The following is a 23,678-nucleotide window of genomic DNA, read 5'->3' on the forward strand; positions in this document are numbered from 1 at the left end:
GAGGTTCCTAGTGCTAAATATTCAGATGTGTACATTTAGCACTACATTTAGCACTAGGAACCTCAGAAGAGAGAGAATATGAAACGTTTATCTTTCTTAGTCTAAGTTACCTCACTTACAATGATCTTTTACTTTCATCCATTTGCCTGAAATGTTTTTATGATTTCATTTTTCTTCACAGCTGAATTATATATACAACATTTTTATTATCTGTATATTTATTGTTTGTGTATAGAAAAGCTACTATAACCTGTAGAATTGCTGAATATTGCTGAATTTGTTTGGTGTTTCTTGAAGTTTTCTGTGTTGTAGGGATGCCTATTATAAGGTCAATGTCAATTGACTTAAATGAACAGTACTTATTTGAATTTAAAATATGTGTGGAAACTGATAAATACTTTAAAATAACTTGCTGACTCTCATGGAGCCGGAGAAATAGTAGTGCCAGGATGCCCAGTACCTCAGGCCAAACAATCTCTGGCATGTTGAGGAGAGGTGTGCAAATTCTCATGGCAACTGATAGCTGCTTGGTTGGAAAGAGTCAGTTTTTTTTCAAAGGCATGGTACTAGCATGTTACCCACTCAAGTAAATAGCTGCATGTCCAAGAATACATAGGCAACACAGATTGGAGTTAGTGAGTTTTAAAACTAGGAGGACTCACAATTGAATGGGTAAGGTGAATCTGGGAGAAGTAGGGTGATTATGATCAAAGTAGATCATATGAAATTCTCAAAGAATTCATTGTTAAAAAATATTTAATTGGTGTTTTAGGAGTGTTTGTTCTTTCAGAGGACCAGAGTTCAGTTCCTACATATAAGCTAGGTGCTACACATCTGCCTGTAACTCTAGCTCTAGCTCCAGGAGAAGAGATCTAACATGCTCTTCTGGCATGCACTCTAGCACGTGGGTGTGTGGTGTGTGTGTGAGAGAGAGAGAGAGAGAGAGAGAGAGAGAGGTGGGGTGGGGGAGGATATGTGACAAGAAACCTTAAAATCACTTTATTATTTGCTCTTGCTATGGTTTTTCAAATTTATTACAATTAGAGATTATTATTCTGTTACTATATAGTGTTAGGAATTCTTAAAGGTTAACAGTTCTGTGTATTCTATAATATGATGAAGTATGATGTAGATTTATGGCTAAGAAGACATTATTGTCATTTGACTTTTCATTTTCTTTATTTTTTCCTGTAATATCTGGTACAGATGAAATCAGACAGATTATACAGCAAGAAGCTGCTAACGCTGAGGAAGAACAAAACATGGAGAATGACATACTGTCAGAAAGCTCCAGTGGGCAAGCAGTTATCCCTAGACATTCACAGGAAAGAGGTAAAGTACATTAAACACTACACCTGGAAAAAAGGAACATGCAGATTTTAGAACTTGTACTTTTCTAACATTATATTGTGTTACATGCTTCATTTTTTTTTTCAGACACGGACTTGTACAAGGTTGGTAAGAGTTTATTCCAGTTCAGATGAAAGAAATGTTTAATTGATAAGAGCTGCTTTTCTAATGGAGAGCAGGGTGAGAAATTAACAATGGAGGTAATTGTTTAAATTTGCCTGGTTGCTCTACTTCTGTGAGACAATACAGGAATGTTAAGTGCATGAACAATAACCTAACCACTATAGCAAAGACGTTTTGTGAGAAAGCAATGTCACTGGGTGAAGGTACTGAGGTTGAATGTGAAGAATGTCTTCTTTAACCCTAACAGCATTGTTTGGAATAGTGAAGACATTTTAACATAATTTTTATGTTGGCATAGTCTTTATATTAATTCTAGCTAGGTCTCAAGTTTAGTACCATATACAACTAAAACTTAAATAATGCATAAACTGAAGACTGCCCCTTTAAAATGATGAGTATAGATAGAATGGGTAAACCCTGTTATAGAGCATTCAGTGAAACAAGCAATGTCAGAGTGATGAAATACTAAATGTTTTCCAAAAGAGAAACTAGCATTTAAAAACTGATTCTGAAAGATACTGAATATACTGATGAAAATACAGAAAATAATTTTTGTCAAAATGATATACAGGACACAGACGTGGCAGTAGGGGAAGAAATGCAAATTTTTTCAGACATAGATATTCAGAAGATCATCCTCTACTTCATCTGGTAAGTGAACACTAAGATAACAGAAATTAAGAATTTGAAATGTAACATAGTTCTTTTTGAGATGCATGTGTTTGGAGACAAGGTCTTGCAAGCTATATACAACAAGGTAGTATACTTTTTACTATGTAGCCTAGGCTGGCAAAGAACTTCTGATGCTCCTCCTACCTCAATCTTCCAGAGTGATTAAACTAAAAGCATGTGTTATATGTTAACATAATTACTTTTCCATCTAACAAAACACCATGATCAAGGCAGTTTATAAAGAGTTTACTGGAGTCTATGGTTCCAGAGGGTTAGAGTCCATGATCATCATGGGGTGGGCATGTGGTATAGCAACAAGGAGGCAGACCCCACAACTATTTCAATAAATATTTTATTTTAATCATCAGGAATTTTGAATGTATAAAATGCAAAATGTAGATAGTTGGTGATTGTCATTCATTGTAAATAATTATTCTCATTTTGTCCTCATATAATTTTTTTATATTAAGCTATAATGTAAAAATAGTTTACTACCCTTAAAATTTAATTGTATGAACCAGAAATCAGGAGTAGAGAGCTATCTTAGTGGTTAAGAACCCTTGCTGCTCTTACAGACGACCCAAGTTCAGTTCTCAGCACCCACATCAGGCAGCTAACAATGTCCTGTAACTGCAAGTTCAAGGGCTTTAACCCCTTCTCTGGCTTCTGTGAGCACCCACATACATGTGGCCTAAACTCACACAATCACACACACATGCATATACACATAAATAAATAATAAAATTAAATGAAATAGGATATGAAACACACTCTGGAACCCTCCATGGAAAATAATTGTACTGCCTTTTATATATAAACTTGCTTAGGTAAATGGGCCATGGGACAAGAATTTGAAAGGTATCAGTAGTTCAGCTTAACAGTATGAACTAGTTATTCTTAAGCTGTTATATTGGCATTTAGTAATAAACAGTGGTTGAACAAGAAAATTGCTTGCTGGGTAAGAGCACTTGCAAAGGAAGAATGAAGCCCTGGAACCCACACAAAAAGAAAAGCTTGGTCAAGGGTGCATCTGGAATCCCAGTGTTGTGGTAGTGGAGATAGGATCTGACTAGCTGTGACCTAGCTCCAAGTACTGTAAGAGACCCTATCTCAAGGGAATAATTTGGAAAGTAAGAACAGGACACCTGATGACACCCCCACTCGACCTCCTTGAAGCTCATAAGTATGTGTTTGCTCTCTCTTTCTGTCCCTCCCCCCCGCCTCTCTCTCTCTCTCTCTCTCTCTCTCTCTGTCTCTCTCTGTCTCTGTCTCTCTCTCTGTCTCTCTCTCTGTCTCTGTCTCTCTCTCTCTCTCCCTCTCTCTCTCTCTCTCTCTCACACACACACACACACACACACACACACACACACCGGCGATTCTGGAAACATTATTTTGGCAAGGAACAGGTTACAATTTTAAGTACAGTACCCATTCTGTGTTGCAGGGATGAAATACGTCCTTCTGATTGGAAGAATTGAGAGAGTTTAATGGAAAGTGGTCTAGATCTTGTAATATGAGATTTGTGTTGCTGCTTTTGGTTTGGTTTAGGTTTAGGTTTAGGTTTAGGTTTTTCTTTCTTTGTTTTGTTTGTTTATGTTCATGGATTGGATCCAAGGCTTTACACATGCTAAGTGTTCTACCACGGAGCAATATCCTGGGCTCCTTAAAAGGTCTCTTGATTTTTGTCTTTATTTGTTTGAAATGATGTCTCATGGAGGCCGGGCTGACCTTGCACTTCCTATATAGAGATGACATTAACCCCAGATTCTCACCTTTCCATCTGCTGAAATTGCAGACACTGTACCACTATCCCTATTTTTATGGAGTGCAAAAGCTCCAGCCCAGGGAGATATGTATGATAGAGAAGGACTCTACCAATTTAACTGCATCCCCAGCCAAAGGTTTGGGATACAATTGATAAAGTTTAGAAAGAAAAACATGAGTTCCCTTTTGCTGTAGTCCAAGATCCACCCAACTAAAGATATTGTAAAGTATATTAAAATTGAAATCATATATCCATTGCAAATAGTTTTGAACCATTTAAGGATTTCATACCAGTAATCATTGGAAAAAGTAAAGAAAATGAAAGTGGCCATAGTGGTCAGTGCATGTAAACCATGTTTTGGTAGCACTGAGACAAGTGCTGGAATTATAGGTATGAGCTATTATACTGTGACTATATAAAAATTTTTTGATAGGTTTGAAAATGGTAAAAGTTCTTGCCACACAAGCCTAGCCAATTCAGTGGGCTCTCTGGGATCCTTGTAGAAAGTGGATGGAAAAAGGAGGTTCATGCAAAGTTGGCTTCTAACTACCATGGCGTACACACCCACACATATCATGAACAAATACACACACAATAGTTTTCACTTTTAAAAGAAAATCAGTATTTCTTTCCTTAAGTTTTTGAATCTTATAGTACCTAATTTGATGTAAATAATTTCTTATGGGAAGCACAGGTCTGCTCATTCTGAGTATGCACTAGACAACTGAGCTACAATCCCAGCCCAGAAAATATTCCTTACATAAATATGATTATTTTATAATTTTATTCAAGTTGTGGATGTATAATATTCTTTATTCTAGTACCATCCTCCTAGTATCAGTTATTTTGACCATTTAGCAGTGTTGTAGCAGGACATGGTAGTGCCAAGTATAGGGTATTGTGCTTGCTAGGCAACATATACTTGTTTAAAGCTAGCTTTCTTAGCACTGTCCTATTATGCTATTTATTTACTCTTATGGATATCATAGACATTTGCCAAAGTTTTTACTGTTTCCTTTTGAGTGATTCACTATACTGACCTTTTTGGTTTAAGAGTTTAAAAGGAAAAAAAAACCAAAAAATTTTTAAAAAGAGAGTTTAAAAGGATGAAAATAAAGCTAAGTTATTACCAGATCCATTTATTTGAATTTTACCAAGCCAACTCTTTGCTATCTTTATAGCATTCCTTTTCCACACACTTAGTTTTTCTCCTTAGAATTAAATATTTGTTTGTATTCAAATATAAATTTTTAATGACCACTGAGCAGGGAAATAGTCAATAGAATAATTTGGAATGTTTTTTTATCTTAAGGTGTTGTGTTATAAAATATTGTTAAATGTAGATGTAGCTCAGTTGATAGAGTACTTGGCTAGCATGCATGAAGCCCTGGGTTCAGTCCTCATTATCATATAATATCATTTGTAGTGGCAAGTGTCTGTAATCCTAGCATTGGAGAGGTTAAAGGACGAGTTTAGAAGTTCAAGATCATAATTGGTGGCACAAGCCTATAATTCCAACATTCATGATAATCACGAGTTTCAGACTAATCTAAACAATATGTAGTGAGTTATTGGCTATCATAAAATTCTGCAAACCCCACCCCCCAAATATCTCTTTCTCTCCTCAAGTAGCAAGTCATATGGTTCAATTGTTTCATTGGGAAAATACACAAGACAGCTAATTTTCCATATAAACTAGTACATAAAAAGTAGGTACAGTGTCATTCTAGGAGAAAATCACTGATAAAAATGGTCTTGAGAACCCGATGTGGTACCACAAGCCTGTAAGTCCAACATTCATGAGAATCACGAGTTTCAGAATAATCTAAACAATATAATGAAAACATCTCAAAATAAGGAAGGAAGGGGAGGAATGGAATAAGCGAAGGAAGGATTTTGAAAAATATTCTTATGACTTAAATCAGATGATCTTATTTATATTATATAACTGGGATCCTTTGCAGGTGAGACAAGTCAACAGAAACAATCGAACAAGGAGGAATAGAAACCAGCAAGAAGGGAGACAGCTTCAACCAGAAAGAAACCAATTTTTCTTCAGAAGATTTCATGGCCGTGGCCGTTCCCGATCTCATGACCGCCATATTAGAAGATCTCATGGCCTCTATTCCAGAAGATCACATAGCCGATTCAGGAGAGTTCCTATTCACTCAGATAGATCTCATGTCTACTCAGGTAGAACTGATAACCATACAAATAGACCACACCATGACCTTTCAGGAAGAGCAGACCATGACCTCTCAGGTCGACCACATCATGACCTCCTAGATAGACCACTTCATGACCACTTAGTAAGACCACGTCATGACCACTCAGGTAGACCACACCGTGACATCTCAGATAGTCCACAACGTGGCCTCTCAGTTAGACCACACCATGACCACTCAGTTAGACAACATCATGAACTCTCAGGTAGACCACATCATGACCTCTCAGATAGACCACTTCATGACCACTTAGTAAGACCACGTCATGACCACTCAGGTAGACCACACTGTGACATCTCAGATAGTCCACAACGTGGCCTCTCAGTTAGACCACACCATGACCTCTCAGATAGACCACACCATGACCTCTTAGATAGACCACACCATGACCACTCAGTTAGACAACATCATGAACTCTCAGGTAGACCACATCATGACCTCTCAGATAGACCACTTCATGACCACTTAGTAAGACCACATCATGACCACTCAAGTAGACCACACCGTGACATCTCAGATAGTCCACAACGTGGCCTCTCAGTTAGACCACACCATGACCACTCAGTTAGACAACATCATGAACTCTCAGGTAGACCACATCATGATTTCTCAGATAGACCACTTCATGACCACTCAGTAAGACCACGTCATGACCACTCAGGTAGACCACACTGTGACATCTCAGATAGACCACACCATGACCACTCAGTTAGACCACACCATGACCTCTTAGATAGACCACACCATGACCACTCAGTTAGACAACATCATGAACTCTCAGGTAGACCACATCATGACTTCTCAAATAGACCACTTCATGACTACTTAGTAAGACCACATCGTGACCACTCAGGTAGACCACACTGTGACATCTCAGATAGTCCACACTATGACATCTCAGATAGTCCACAACGTGGCCTCTCAGTTAGACCACACCATGACCTCTTAGATAGACCACACCATGACCACTCAGTTAGACAACATCATGAACTCTCAGGTAGACCACATCATGACCTCTCAGATAGACCACTTCATGACCACTTAGTAAGACCACGTCATGACCACTCAGGTAGACCACACAGTGATATCTCAGATAGTCCACATCATGACATCTCAGATAGTCCACAACGTGGCCTCTCAGTTAGACCACACCATGACCTCTCAGATAGACCACATTATGACTTCTCAGATAGACCACTTCATGACCACTTAGTAAGACCACGTCATGACCATTCAGGTAGACCACACCGTGACATCTCAGATAGTCCACACTGTGACATCTCAGATAGTCCACAATGTGGCCTCTCAGTTAGACCACACCATGACCTCTCAGATAGACCACATCATGAACTCTCAGGTAGACCACATCATGACCTCTCAGATAGACCACTTCATGACCACTTAGTAAGACCACATCATGACTACTCAGGTAGACCACACCCTGACATCTCAGATAGTCCACACCATGACATCTCAGATAGTCCACACCATGACATCTCAGATAGTCCACACCATGACATCTCAGATAGTCCACAATGTGGCCTCTCAGTTAGACCACACCATGACCTCTCAGATAGACCACATCATGACCACTCAGTTAGACAACATCATGAACTCTCAGGTAGACCACATCATGACCTCTCAGATAGACCACTTCATGACCACTTAGTAAGACCACATCATGACTACTCAGGTAGACCACACCCTGACATCTCAGATAGTCCACACCATGACATCTCAGATAATCCACAATGTGGCCTCTCAGTTAGACCACACCATGACCTCTCAGATAGACCACACCATGACCTCTTAGATAGACCACACCATGACCACTCAGTTAGACAACATCATGAACTCTCAGGTAGACCCCATCATAACTTCTCAGATAGACCACTTCATGACCACTTAGTAAGATCACATCATGACCACTCAGGTAGACCACACTGTGACATTTCAGATAGTCTACAATATGGCCTCTCAGATAGACCACACCATGACCTCTTAGATAGACCACACCATGACCACAAAGTTAGACAACATCATGAACTCTCAGGTAGACCACATCATGACCTCTCAGATAGACCACTTCATGACCACTTAGTAAGACCACATCATGACCTCTCAGTTAGACCACACCATGACCTCTCAGATGGACCACATCATGAACACTCATATGGACCACACCATGACCTCTCAGATAGGCCACACCATGACCTCTCAGATGGACCACATCATGAACACTCATATGGACCACACCATGACCTCTCAGATAGGCCACACGATTACCTCTCAGATAGACCACACCATGACCTCTCAGTTAGACAATATCATGACCACTCAGGTAGACCACACCATGACTACTCAGATAGACCATACTCTAACCACTCAGATAGACCACACCATGACCATTCAGTTAGACCACACCATGACCACTCAAGAAGACCACACCATGACATCTCAGATAGTCCACACTGTGGCCTCTCAGTTAGACCACACTGTGACCTATCAGATAGACCACACCATGACCTCTTAGATAGACCGTACCATGACCACTCAGTTAGACCACATCATGACCTCTCAGATAGACCACTTCATGACCACTTAGTAAGACCACATCCTGACCACTCAGGTAGACCACACTGTGACATCTCAGATAGTCCACACCGTGACCTATCAGATAGACCACACTGTGACTTCTCAGTTAGACCACATCATGACCACTCAGATAGACCACACCACGACCTCTTAGGTAGACCACATCATGACCATGTAGGTAGGTTTCATCACGGCCACTCAGATAGATTTCATATTAACCGTACAGAGAGAGCTCTTTCTAGCCACTCAAGGATAGCTCATGGTGGCCACACAGAGAGAGGTAATCGAGCCCACAGAGGAAGAGCTCATGATAACCAGAGAGGGTTAGCTCATCACAACCATGATGGCAGATCTCATCGTGACCACTCAGGGAGAGCTTATGGCCATGCAGGGAGAACTTTTAACAACCGATCATGGAGAGCTCGTAACAACCGATCATGGAGAGCTCGTAACAACCGATCATGGAGAGCTCGTAACAACCAGTCATGGAGAGCTCGTAATAACCAGTCAGGGAGAGCTCCTAACAACCAGTCACAGAGAGCTCGTAATAACCAGTCAGGGAGAGCTCCTAACAACCAGTCACAGAGAGCTCACAATAACCAGTCACAGAGAGATCATTACAACCGCTCATGGAGAGCTGGTAGCAACCAGTCATGGATGCTTCATCAAGGAGAAAGATACCATGGTCGAAGAGGAAGATTTGGAACAAGGGGTGCATCACCACCAGAATCTGAACCTGAAATTGACAGGTAGAAACAAAATCAGTACTTTATCAATGTTAGTACAATGTTTTGAATGATAGAGAAATGTATAAGCATACTTTCTACTTCTGTGTCTTAATAACTAAATTTGTATTTTCCCAATTCAGACATGCATTGGAGCAATTATTTGGTTCATGATATCAATTCACATGCACATGCAATTGTCTAAGTTTGTTTTCCAGTTTCTGGTCTTTCCTACTAAGCCTATCCACTACTCAGAGTAGCTACTCCTTTTATATCTTCCAAGCTGGTAGGCAAGATAATATACCAACAAAGTATGCTAAATTGATATGATAGGATACAACAAATGGTAATCAATGTTTCTTTCCTTTATCTCCTTCATTAAGAGTCTTAAAAGTCTTTATGAGACAAATTATATCTCCCTCTGTGTGTGTGTGTATGTGAGTATGTGTGTATATATATGAGAAAGTGTGTGTGTGTTTGTGTGTGAGAGAGAGTGTGTGTGTGGTGTTGTTGTTGTTGTTGAAATCATGCCAGAACTTGTGCACATTAGGTAAATGCTTTATGTCTAAGCCACAACCTCAACCCAACAGGTATATCTTTGAGCAGTTCCTCCAAATCTACTGTCCAAAGTATATGTTGTCTTCAGCTGTGGGGTCTTACCTTCAATTTACATGAGGCAAACAGGGCCACAGCAGTAGCCTATATTATTTTGAGAGTCTCTTCTATTCCTATGACTAACCGTTGAAGAGGTTTCCCATACCTAGCACAGGATTTTTGTTAGGTAGTCTATTATCCTCGTGGGGAGAATTGCCACTTAGAATTGTATAACTTCATTCAAACTACATACATCTGTTTAAACTGCACACACATAACATATATCTTTTAAGTGAACAAAATTGGTGTTTTCCTATGGCTTTGTTAACCATTCTTGGTGTTATTTTGGGTTCTTTTCTTCTCCCTCTGTATTGCTTTTCCCCTTTTCAGCTAAATCCTTCCCCTGTTTTCTCATTATCCTCTCATAGCACCTTTGTCCTATTTCACTCCTCTCTAGAGTTCCTCCTCCCGCTATGTTCCCTTGTACTTTCTTGCTTTCTGAGGTTATATACTCACATCTAAGGATTCAGATAATCCACAAAGGTAGAACATGCAACATTTGTCTTTCTGGGTCTAGATTAACTCACTTGGTATATTTCCTAATATATTCATCCATTTGCTTGCAAAATTCATAGATGTAGCATACAGCTAGTAACCGATTACATGTGAATATTGTAAAGAGAAATAATTTGTAACGTTCTCCTCTAAAGTGTTAAATAGGGATCTAGGGAGATAGCTTAGCAGTTAGAGCACTTGATGTACTGGCATGGAGACTAGAGTTCAATTCCCAGTGCCCTCACAACGAACCAGGGATCCTACACAAACCCGGATGCCAATTGCTGAAATGGGGAGAGACAAGATGCTTACTGGGGCTTACTAACTTCTAGACTAGCCAAGAAAATACAAGTCCTACTGTCAATGAGAAACCCACCTCAAAGCAATAGGTGGAAAGTGATAATGGAGGAAACATGCTGTCTTCTTCTGGAATCTGCATGTGTGTATAGGAACATGCATCAACATATGTATACTTTCACAGAGATGCATGTATACATGAAATTAAATAAATTTGCATATGTTAAATAATCTGTCAATGATATGGGTTTTTTACATTTTTTTCTAATTTTTCACCCTTTATGACAAATACCAGATTTTCTACAGTAAGAGAAACAACTGAATATTTATGGGCACAGGAACAGCAAAGAAATGAGATACTTGATCTGAATGCAGGGGTAAGTGAAATACTTTCTACCACAAAACTCTACATGGTCCCATTTATTATTTTCTTTTAACTACATGTATTATTTTCTTTTAACTAGGATTTCCTTTTGTGTTTTCTTTGCTTCTTCAAAATTTTAGTATTTATTTTTATTCATGATTGTGACTTGGGGAAGTCATCTTCTGAGCTGCAGTTTTCTGATATGTTAAGGAGACTTAGACTGATTTATCTCTAAGGTACACTGCCTTTGACATTCTTGCATGTGTGTACAATATCAAGTTGAGTATTACACTTGTAAGGTCAGCAAGAATAAAAGACAGACACAGGGCTGAGGGACTCTATAACAACACAGCTTTATTTGGGAAAAGATGTGTAGTGGGGAGATTGCTAGTTAAAGACACTAGAGAGGCAGAGGCCCTCTTAGACACAAGAATTGTTAGAGCGTGGGAAAGGGAGGAGGGGACAGAAAATGTTCCTTTTTTATGGGATCTTGGCCATTGCTAAGAGTAGCCAGTCAGTGTTCATTTAAAGAATGTCAGGGGACCAGTATGACTTGACTACTCATTACTGGGGTATAGAAACAAGAAGAGGCAGGAATCTAGAAAAGCAACTTACTTTAGTTATAGGGATAAAAGCACTTTAGTTTGGGAATTGTCATGGATAACCAAGACAAAATGGCCAAGACCATAGTTAACAATATTGAGAACCAAAGAAAAGGAGAGAATATTGTCATTTAAATGTTAAGGCTTACAATTTAGATTTTAAAAACTCACCTTATTCTGAGCAAGGATGTCATTTCAATAATTTATCTTAACTTTTTCCATTTAGCTAGAAGATGACTCCAGCAGCTCTGAAGAGAGTGACACAAGTTCTGACAGGTAACTTTACACAGACTGTGTAGTGCTTAGAGGAAAATATGCAAACTGGCATCAAATATAAAATTAGCACATAGACTTACAATCTGAATTTGAAAACTCCTTAACAATTTGTATAAATAATCATACTCAGAAAAGTTTTAATTATAACTGCCTGGCTTGGTTTTATTTTTATTTCTGAGACTTTTATATATCATATCCTGATTATACATCTAACATATCATAATTTTTCATCTAGACTAGATATCTCTCTATAGGAATTATCACTGATGAAATCAGTGCTCTTTGGATTTTTTCTTAATTTCAATTTTAAGATTTAAATCTCTTCTGTGCAATAACAGTGTATGCTAGACAAGCTAAATGAATATCAGCATACCATTTTAGTAGCAGTAGTAGTAAGGCTTTAGCCTGTGGCGATATTGAGGAGGCAATAATTCTGTATTTATTTACTCTTTCTTAGATCTTAGTTGATATTGACCCCTGTAACAAAAACAGGATTAAATGTAAACATAAGTAAATCAGAAGTTCCTTGACTGACTACCTGCTCTACATGGGAGGTAGTGAGGATCACCACGACAAGTAGACAAGTAGACCACAAGAGCAGAGTTGAACATAGATTTTGTACTTAAAGACCATCCTCCCTGAAGCAAACAAAGATACAGAGAAAGGCCTGCTCAGGGAGATGGTCAGTAAAAGAAGGAAAAACAGGGCCTGCCTTTATTGCTTATCTTCCTCTTCATAGGGCAGGAAGAGAAACCCTTATAAATGGACACTAGCTGTCATAAAAGGGTGACTTACTTTTTTGTTTAGTTTGTATTGTGTTTCTCAAAAGGATTAACTCAGTCATAGGAAAAAAGGCTAGTTTATGGATGGTATATTCTGCCTTCATACAGTGGTATTTGGGGTGGCACTATAAATTTCTACCAAAGATACCAGGAGAATGTATACAAATGGGAAAGAAATATGTTGCTATACTACCTTTGAAATGGACCTAACCCAAGATACTTGTAAAATAATTGAAAACTCTAAGTACTATTGTATCCAGGGTTTAATCTAGCCTTAGAATTTCTTTATGGTAAGATATTACCATTTCCATATTACAGAATGATAGATTGAAACTTAAGAAGGGATGCTTGTAGTTGTTTTGTTTCTGGCACTACTGGGACTCAAACTTAGGATCATGTGTATACACTGAGTGAAAAGATACACCACTGTGCCATGGAGCTCTGCTCCAGCCAAGGAAGGTAGTGGTTTTTTGTGTGTTGTGTTGTTTTTTTAACTCCACCCAAATCAAACAACTAACTTGAAGGTACATTCAAATACAGTTTGTGATTCTATAAAACCTATATGAGTTTTTTACTGTCCATATTGCCTTTCCACAACTACAAGTACAGAGGATACTAGAATGTTTGTTACCTTTTGTTGCTTAAACAGTTACTATAGCTGTAGGCAGTGGATTCAGTCTTGGTGAGTAGAAAAAGGATAACAACAACCAGGGAGTAAGAGTGGAAAGAGGTTTATTATTTGAACAAGTAATATGAGAAATGTTTGGGGTATGTTTGAAATATGAGAAATGTTTGAGAGTGTACAGCCTTTCTCAGTTCATGGTGAGCTCAGCTTTAGACAGGTAGACTCTTGGAAAACTCAGCATCCACTAAAGACAGTTGTTTTCTAGTCCTTGTCTTGCATATTTGAAGAATGAAATTCCTGGGCCACAGGGCTGAGGGAGAGTTTTAGGAAGAAGCATTTTGTTGTAGCTTAAAAGAAATAAGGCATGGTTCCTATAGAGGAAGGCTGTGTCTCCAGGGACAGGGAAACATTGAAGTATTACTTTAAGAACTTAGGCAAAAGTTGGTGTGAGGTATAGGGAGGGAAATACAACCGTCAGTCCAGTAGGACACCCAATATGAAGTGTCTGGCACATCTTCACAGACTCAAATCTCCTCTTCCTGTAGAGCTTCCAGGCAAGACTAAGAGGTACTAAGAAACGAGGAAATAAAATTCTCTTCTGATGTCCTTGGCCTCCAGAAAGGATATTCTCAGACCTGCTGCTTTGGAGCCTAGCATATTATACGACATGCTCAATCAGAGATCATATATCATACGTTAAAATACAAAACAAAAAATGCTATCAAAATGTCTTTAGGTGTAGAATTTAGTACAATAAAAAGAAAAAAATGTACTCAGGGTCAATTGAAGTGAATGAGTCATAGACTAAAAATTTCTCTAAAGGCTCAACAAACAGATTTGAAAGCTAGGGTTATTTAAAAAGTCATTTCAAACATTAGTAGCCCTTTCTCCACACCCCCCAACAGGAATTTGCCCCAAAATGTGCCTGCCTGGCATCTGCCATTACCTCACACAACACCTAAGTACAGGACCCACCCATCATCTCCCAGCTTGGTAGGTTACATGTCCAGGTTTGCTTGACTGTTGTCTACTAGAGACTCTGGGGAAGTATCTACTTCCTAGATCCTTCTAGCTGTTGGTAGAATCTTGTTTCTTGCTGCTTGTCAGAGTCCATTCTTTCAAAAACAAAACCTGAACTACCTCCCCCTCCCTCTTGTAAGAGACCAGTTCTATCTTCAACATAACCTACACACATATTTCTGCTGAAATTGCATCCTTCTCACTGTCTGTCTTGCTGGCTTCTACTTCCATCTTTGTCCATGATTGCATTAGGCTAACCAAGGTATATGTTGATGTTTTGGTTTGGTTTTTGGTTTGGAGGGGATTGGTTTCTTTTTTGGGTTTGTTTTATGTTCTTTTGAGACAGGGTTTCTCTATGTAGGCCTGACTGTCCTAGAATTCACTCTGTAAACCAGGCTGGCCATGAATTCAGAGACCTGCCTGTCTCTGCCTCCTGAGCGCTGGGATTAAAGGCCTGTGCCACCACTGCCTGGTGGTATATTGTTAAAGGAAAAAATGAAGGAAGGAAGGGAGGGAGGGAGGGAAGGAAGGAAGGAAAGAAGGAAAAGATAAGGGAAGGAAGGAGAAAGGTAGGTAGGTTGGTCTATTGGTAGGTCAGAGAAAATGCAACAAAAATTTTAAGAGGAAACTAACATGAAAGTAGTCAGTAGAGTGCTTGCCTAGAATTTTATAGCCCTGAGTTCCATGCCTAGCACTGCAAAAGGAAGGGAAGGAGTCATGGATGGAGGAAGAGATGTAAGAAGGAAGAGGGAAAGAAAGTAATATTTATCTAAGTATACATTGAACTCTCATCCCTCTTCACATAGTGTTTAGTCCACTCAACGCCTAAGAGAAACAATATTCATAACAAAACAGAAAGTTGTTATAGAAGGTACCTTGCTTATGCAGAACTACTGAGTACAACTCAAGTAATAATATCAAAATAGCTACACAGCTTTTGGACATTTGTTGTTTTATAGCAAAGTAAGATATTCCCTGATATTATTTTAGCTATACAGTAAAAAAATCTCTTCTTTTACTAGGGATGTAGTTCAGTTGGTAGACTGTCTAACATTTATGAGTCTCTTGGTTCATTACCCAGAAATGCATAATACCAGGTTTACTGGCCTATGTCTGCAACCCCAGCACTTAGGAGGTAGAGGCAAGAATATCCAAAGTTCAAGGTCATCTTCAGGTATATAATGAAATTAAAGCTAGCCTTGGATACATGAGGCACTATCTCAATTTTTGTTGTTGCTGTACTATTAACTGACACAAAGAGCTATTATAACAAAGCATAAACCAGACCCACTAGCAGCCATGAACAAGGCACTTTGCAACAAATATCAAAAGGAGCCAAACTGGCTTTTGTACTAATTCCAATATAACCAGGCTGCCCTTAAAGTCAAGATCCTCCTGAGGTTTTGGGGCATTCTTTGTATGTGCTACCACATTGTGTTCCATTATCTTTCTCTTGGGTGGGAGACATCAAAGTCTTGATATCATAGGATGGCTTCAACCCTCTATGTAATCAGGTAACCCATAAATGAAAATCCTCCTGCTTCAATCTCCAGGTTTGGGGGATAGTAGATATGTGCTCCCACATTGACTTTTTGGTCTCATCTTCATTTGGAATATTTATGGTGCTAAGATGAGACTCTGGTTTCACACAGGCTAAGCAAGGGTTCTACCACTTTTCTGTACTCTTAACCCTCAAGCTAACATTTTTGTACTTTTTTTCCTTTTTGTTTAACCTTGAGAATCATTTTATAAGTTAGAAAAAAGACATAGAGACAGGGCAGACAAGTTGTAAAAGTTAGCAGCTGCCAGGAGGAGGGAGATGGAGAAGCAAAAGGTGAGGAAGTCTTTTGACATAGGGTCTGAGTGTTTTGACATAGGGTCCAAGAAAGCAAACATATTCTACAGATTTGTAGGGAAGAGTAGTCTGCAGAGAAAGAAAAAGAATTGCCAGACTATCTGAAGAGGCTTAGGACTTTAACCACTATTTTAAATGTGATCGAAGTGAGGAAAGGGAGCGTTATACTTTGGAAGTTAGGACTCAGGAAAGTAGGCAGGTACAGTGGTGCATATCAGCAAGCAACTGCTCTGTTTCTTTGTCTGTTTTGTTTTGTTATTTTTTGAGAGGGTCTCATATAGCCAAGGTTGGCCTCAAACTCTCTGTTTCCAAGGATATTTATGAACTCCTGGTCAATCTGCCTCTACCTACTGAGTGCTAAGATTATAGGCACAGCTTCAATCAGTTTTTCTAAGCTATAATTTTTATATTATATAGTTAGACTATTCAGTTCTAGGGCTTATAGTAGACTAAGTGATGTGGCAATCTTCATCATGATCTGATTTTAGAACATTTTTACTGTTGGCCCCCAGAATGCCATGCTCTTTTGAATCATTCCTTATTGAATTATTCCTTATTTCCCCGTGTTCTCCACATCCTAGTCCAAGGGCACTCACAAACCCACTTTCTTCCTATGGAAGTTTTGATTACTTTTGTTCCAACATATACAACACTTAAAGAAGAGTAAAACTGGACTCCTATCTAAGAGGTGAAACTCACCTAAAGATATAAAATAAATTAATAATAATACCACCAAGGGTTAGGAGTATAATTCAGTGGTAAAGCACACACTTAACCCATTAGAGGCCTGAGTTTTCTCAGCAGCAGGAAAAGCCTGCAGACATACTCCCTGATTCAGAACATGGGTTCTAAAGAGAGTATAGATGATACTTTAATGTACCTTCTTCTTTAAGACCTCTAGAAATAAGACCTACAGACACTAAGTTGACGGCAACAAAGGTGCCCATCTGATTAGAGGCCACCATAGTGACTTACTAATTATTATACTGTAATTGACAGTTGCTGGAGACCTGAAGTTGATGCTGAATTTGTTGATGGTACATACACCACAATTAAGACTCTGACACGCCATCCAAAAGGAGTGAGACTGAACTTCAATGTCGGAGCACAGACTAATCGGGTACTTATGATGGAATTCCTGCTCACTAGATATTAAAGAAGTCATGTTTATTTTAGGTCAACTTGAAATCAATAAGGTTACCTTTTACATACAGGAAAAGTGAGAACCCCTTAATACACAAGGAATCTTTTCCTGTTCTCTGCCTTTGTGAAAGACAGAAAAGTTAGGAAAATATGCCAACCACAATTACTTTTATGTGTCTTTATGATTTATCTTTGTCTGCCTCTCTGTCTCTGTACATCTGACTCTGTCTCTGTCTCTGTTTCTATCTATCTATCTATCTATCTATCTATCTATCTAATCTATCATTCTCCCTCTCATACTAAGTGTGTGTTTGTGTGTGCCTGATCCCTGAGGCTGCAGCTATAGCCACTTGTGAGCTACTTGTGAGAAATAACCTCAGGTACTACCTGCTGAGTCTTCTCCAGACTGTTTTTTAGACAAACCTCAGTTGAAACACAAATGTATCCCATAATCCTTTATACTTAACTGCACAGCTGCATAAAGGCTAAGTATGATTCTCACAAAATAAAGCAGCCATGTTTACCAGACTATGTATTAAAGCAAAGAAGCAAATTAATACGTGGCTAAAGACTTTATAAGGGATTGAAATTAAAATTTTTTCTGCCATTCTTCACTGAGCAATGACCTGAAGTAAGCAAAGTACACTAATCCATCTGGATTCTGATTATGCATAGAAGTATATAACATAAAAATAAGTCAGGGTAGTGCAGGGAATCATGAGGTCAAGGACATCCTAAACTACATATAAAGGCTCTGTCTTAGAAAAACAAGGAAAACTGTGTGTGTGTGTGTGTGTGTGTGTGTGTGTGTGTGTGTGTGTGTGTTTCATAAGTGGAAAACAGAAAACATACAAACTACCTCTATCTCAGAACAATATTAACCCTTTCTGACTTGGGTTTTAAGATGATGTTAAAAAGGGAATGTATGAATGATGGAGAAAAAAACATGGGCTTTGTGGTCATATATATAAGATGAAACTGGAATTAAGTCTGACTTCGGCAGTCTTTGAGGTACTCTAGTCAGTTGTATACTAGTAAGACCAATAGGAAGATTTTTGTACCTAGGATTCCTCTCACATAATAGATTGTAAAAGCTCTGATTATAGGGCAGGCATTTTAATTCAAGCATATAGAAGTAAGCCTGTCATTCATTCTACTGTGAAAGATATCACTGCTTGGTTTTTGTAGTAATATGCTCTTCCAGTAAAGTCTATGATTCTGTTTAGCATGGGTGAACTAAATTGTGACATCAGGGGTAGACCAATAATCAAGCAAACCACCCATGATCCTAGAGTCTCCAGGAGAACTGGTGTGCATTCTGCAAACCTAAACAGACATCAGCCCCTCTCAAAGTCTTTTCAAACCATCCTAGTATACACCTCTTGTCTTTTTCTGGTATCTTGAATTCCCTTTGTAGCCCAAATAGATTTCAAAGTTCCATTACCTGGGTTTATAGGTATGTACCAACAGGCCTGCCTGCCTGCTTGATTGCTTTCCTTCCTTCCTTTTTTTTTCTTTTATAAATTTTTAAGTCACAGGTAGCCCAGGCTGACCTCCGTCTAACTCAGTATTGTAGTAAAGGATGACCTTGAATTCCTGGCCCTCCTGCCCTCACCTCCAAGTACTGGATTCCAGTGTGTGCTGTATTAGGCTCTCTAGTCTATTTTTAATAACCACATTTCAAGAGTATATGCTAAAATGTTAAGCTGCCAAGCTTAAAGCATTTTTTCTCTTTTACAGACTAATCTGTCACTTCATGCTAGATTCACCATACTAAGGAATCTAAGAGATGCCAGAATGAACAGACTGTGAAGACCTGAAGAGTAAACTGCCTTTTCCTGTCAGGTGTTGGCTGCTTAGCTAATTGCATAGAACCACACTTGAGAGCGTACATATATTCATGTAATGTTGGACCTTTGACTGTTCTTGTTAATTACTTTCTTAGGTAGGTTTAGATGTCAGGATTCTGTTCATACTAAGCAATTTGAAGAAAAAGTGTTTAGCACTATTTTCATAAAAAAAACGAGATGAGCAAGAAGACAGCTGGTTACAATGGGGTTATTTTAAGAAATCAGCTATTTTCAGAAATACATGTTTTTTTTCAATGTTAGAGAAACTGCGTGTAATTTACTGTAACCCTTAAGCTCTGGAACCCATACAAGTGATAAGAAGGTTTTATGCACAAAACCAGTCCATGTGAGTGACTAACTGTATGAGTATACCAATTGTAAGCATTTATACTTTTACATTTTATAGACATTTATACTGTAACATGAAAAGCAACTTAGTTTTTTCCTTTTGTCAGAACTCTAAATGTAACTTCTTTTATTGTTGGTTTTGCAAACACATGGAAGATAATAAAGAGTACTGAGCATTGTTATATGTTTAGTTTGTTTGTTTGCTTGTTTCAGTGCTAGGATTAGAGCGCAGGCAGAATTTTGGGATGGTGACAGCCATGCTGCCACCAAACCTAAACAGATCTGAGAACTGGCTCCTACAAATGGTCATCTAACATTCTTCACATATATACACACTCTCATGTGCACATACACACACTAAAGAAAATGTAATTTTAAAAGAACCAGGGCCTTAAGCATCATAGGTAGTACTCTACTATTGTGCTATCTCCCCAGCTCAAATAACATTTAAATATAAAGTTCATGCCTTTCCTGACCATTAATACTTGGAGTAGGTAATAGTAATCTTGACATAGACAAATCATTGAAATATGATTTGGACCTCAACCCCTAGTTGCACATTCCAAATAGTGATACTGTAATTACATTATATTTCTTTTAAAGGCTTGTGAGATAGTTAATCTCAGTTATTAACTTGAAGAGATCTAGAATCAGTCAGTTGAGAGAAGATCTCTGTTATGCTTCTGGGGGATGGTCTTGGTTACATCAATTAAGGTAGGAAGACCCACCCACTGTGGGTGGCACCATTCCCTGGGCTGTGATTTTACTGTGTGAAAAGGAGAAAGTGAGTGAATACAAGCTTTCATACCTGTCCTAAGTTCCTGTTGCTGTAATTTTATCACCCTGGTAGTCTGTAAACTTAAAAGTAAACTAAATACCCCTTTCTTTCTTCTCTAAGTTGCTTTTACATGGGTATTTTAGCACAGTGACATAAAATGTAAATAAGGAGCCAGTACTTTTAAGAATAACAAGGCAAGTCCTGTCCTCACATTGAATAGTTTCTTTGTGGACAATTAGATACAATGTGGCAATACAAGAAAAATTCAACTCTGTACTTTGGCACTGTTTCCCTAACCAAATTAACAGTAATGTCTCACAGTTATTTATATTATTGGGCTGAAAAACGAAGTGATCATTTGACTTAACATCTAAAACAGTGGCTATAAATTTATTGCAAAGACCTAATCTTTACTATAAAAATAATGTGCAGAAACCAGGCTGGCCTCAAATTTGTGCTTATTCTGCCTGAGCCTCCCAGATCCAAGGATTATAGATGTGCCCTGCCCTGCCCTGCCCTGCCCTGCCCTGCCCATCATTTGTATGGCAAATTACTTTGAGATAAAATGTTTATTCTCCATTTTCAAAAATTATTTTGAATTGTGAAAGATGTGTACATATTTTCATTTTGGGGTACAGGTGTAGGAGGAGCTAAGGTGGGAGGGGTAAGACGTAAAGACCTTGGAGACACAGAAGAAGAAAAGGGAGACTAACACAACCAACCAAATAGGTGATGCATATATGGTGATGTTTATGTCTCTTATATGGAGACAGCTCTGGAACTGGCTGGGACTAAAATGTCTATACAAAGCCAAGAACACTTACTGGGTACTAATTTCTCATGACTTGTTAATACATGCCATCCTTTATGAGGACATGTATACAAAGTTATATTACAGTTTAAGTGATCAAACTAACCTGAAGAAAAGCAGTCGTCTATCTTTATTGATCTTCATTGAACAAGCTGTGTGCCCTGCATGCTCCATGTGAATGTCCTTATATAACTACCTGCTGCTTTTAAGTTTTATATATTGCAGGATGAAAGAAGAGAAAGACAGCCCTAAAAAGAGTCATACTCAGGGATGCTGAAACTCTGGAACCTTCTATTCTTGCTTGATTCTACTGCAACTACATCAAAGCTGCTTCTTTTAAAGACTTGCTTCCAGAACTTTTCCAGAACAGCTGTTTTGCCTGTCCAGCTTTTCCAACTGTCACAGTCATGATGTTAGCTAAGCAATGAACTTTCTCAGTACATAGTGACTGCAAGGCAAATGATGCCCGCTAGCTCTCCTTTGACTAAGCCAATTTTCCTATTTCCTCTTGGGCCCCCAGATGGGACTTCTTCACCCCAATTCAGCTGGAAGCAGACAAAAGGAGATCATTTTCCTAGTTCCTTATGTTGGGGTGTATGGTTCTGGTTACTTTAGAAATTATACATGTGTTGTCATTTAAAGGATACTTTACAAATGTAGCTTTGGACAGAGAGGGAACTAGAGAGCTTAAACTCAGGGATTTCTACCTTTCTGTATTCTTCTCTATCCTTCCTTCTTAGGTAAAGTGGAGGGAGGAAAGAAAGGTGGGATATAGTAATATCATTGAAATCATAGAAATAGACAAATACGGATAGGTTAGCAAATTTACTCTTAAGTGAAACATTACATTAAGTGAAACATCTTACATTGGTAGAAATCTTTATAATTGATACAAAGTTGAAGTTATCTCTTACATTGGTATAGAATTTATTTTGTACAAATTTAAGGTTTTCACTAGTATGAGTTTCTTATTGATGTAAAAGTGGGATTAATATTGTTACTCTCATATAAGCATTGTGCCTATAAAACTCATTTAGAAATACAAGGCTTAGACCCAGTCCTTTTTTAACTTTTTTTTTTTTACAATTGATTTGAGATGGTTAGCTTGTGAGTTAAGGGCCTATAGCAGTTGCATGGCTCTGAGTTTACTGTTAGGGAGTTTTCTAGATTTTAATTAGAAATAGTGGAAAGGAGTTAACAGACAACAATCCAAATTGCTTTACATAGATAGTTGGTTTTCAAAAACGTCAGAAGTCTACAGAATTGATGTTACAAGCTTTTCTGTATAAACGTTCATTAGAGATCTGTGTGATCCTGACAGCTTCTCTGTCTTGGATTCTAAGAAGATATTGAGCATCTTTGGAGTTACTCCAGTTGTGGTAAGACAGCCACTAGGCAAGAATTGCCTCTTTTCATCTACAGACAAAATACTGTCCAGAAAAAGGACACATTTTCAGAATAGTCGACTGATTATATCTGCCAAGACAGAGTAATCAGCCCTTAATAATTCTGCATTACTACGTCTGTCAGATGATCCTGGGCCAGAAGGATTAAAATCGGATGCTCCAACATTTTGTAGTATAGGGATTGTCCAGGTGTTCAGTGGTTTCTATAAATTGGCTAAGTTTTAGAAGCCACACTTGGTGCTTCCCATATCTTCAGTTAATTCAGTCATTCTGGATTTCTGATGGGGTTGAAGACTTATAGTGTCACAGCCAACCCAGGCTATTTACTTTGAGAGGATGGTTTTCAGATGGTATTCATTCTAAAGACAGAACATAAGCCAGGTTCAGAGCTAAGTCTTTTAGTTAAGAGAGATGGCAAAGGTTCTATTTAATTAACAAAAATGATGGACTGGGTATTTGGTCTGTCTTGTACTTTAACAATTACAACATGGTACTATGGTACTATAGTTTGTGTTCAATTTATAGCTGGATTAGAATTGTAGGTCTTCCTGCTTCCACCTCCAAGATGCTGGGGTTATGGGTGTATGCAAATGTTCCTGGTTAAACAAAAGAGTTTTTTTTTTTTTTTTAATCTATCACCATGGGGCTTACACTCAAGGATATTAATTACCTGTAATTCAGGTACACATTTGCTTCCCAGGGAACAAGTAAGTGACAATGTAGACAGTTATTTTTAATTGCCAAAGTAGATGATGGAGCATGTAGAGAGTACAGGCCAAAGATGCTACTAAAGCATGATAGAATGTACAGAAGAATCTTTCATGAAAAAGAATTATCTGGGCCAAAAATGTTGATAGTGCCTCCTTATTCAAGAGGAACAAGAAAAAGAAATAAACTCAGAGTTTGGCATCCATGCA

At 38.4% G+C, this 23,678-nt stretch overlaps 1 protein-coding gene across 1 annotated transcript; it reads left to right on the forward strand.

Moving 5' to 3' along the window:
- Positions 1 to 1,136: 1,136 nt before the first annotated feature.
- Luzp4 (leucine zipper protein 4) lies at positions 1,137 to 19,486 on the forward strand. Its single transcript, XM_076918992.1, has 7 exons — positions 1,137 to 1,332; positions 2,045 to 2,124; positions 5,875 to 9,479; positions 11,197 to 11,278; positions 12,094 to 12,143; positions 17,425 to 17,545; positions 19,309 to 19,486. Exons 1-7 carry the CDS (start codon positions 1,137 to 1,139, stop codon positions 19,378 to 19,380), a joined length of 4,206 nt encoding a protein of 1,401 aa, XP_076775107.1. The 3' UTR covers positions 19,381 to 19,486.
- The last annotated feature ends 4,192 nt before the right edge of the window (positions 19,487 to 23,678 follow it).

The sequence above is a fragment of the Arvicanthis niloticus genome, chromosome X, assembly GCF_011762505.2.
Source record: "Arvicanthis niloticus isolate mArvNil1 chromosome X, mArvNil1.pat.X, whole genome shotgun sequence".
Classification (NCBI taxonomy): Eukaryota; Metazoa; Chordata; class Mammalia; order Rodentia; family Muridae; genus Arvicanthis; species Arvicanthis niloticus.

Coding starts and splice junctions, on each gene's coding strand:
- Luzp4 (XM_076918992.1), top strand. CDS start 1,137: ATGGCTAAGAAGACATTATTGTCATTTGACTTTTCATTTTCTTTATTT. Junction 1,333..2,044: donor TAGACATTCACAGGAAAGAG/GTAAAGTACATT, acceptor AATGATATACAG/GACACAGACGTGGCAGTAGG. Junction 17,546..19,308: donor TCGGAGCACAGACTAATCGG/GTACTTATGATG, acceptor TCTCTTTTACAG/ACTAATCTGTCACTTCATGC.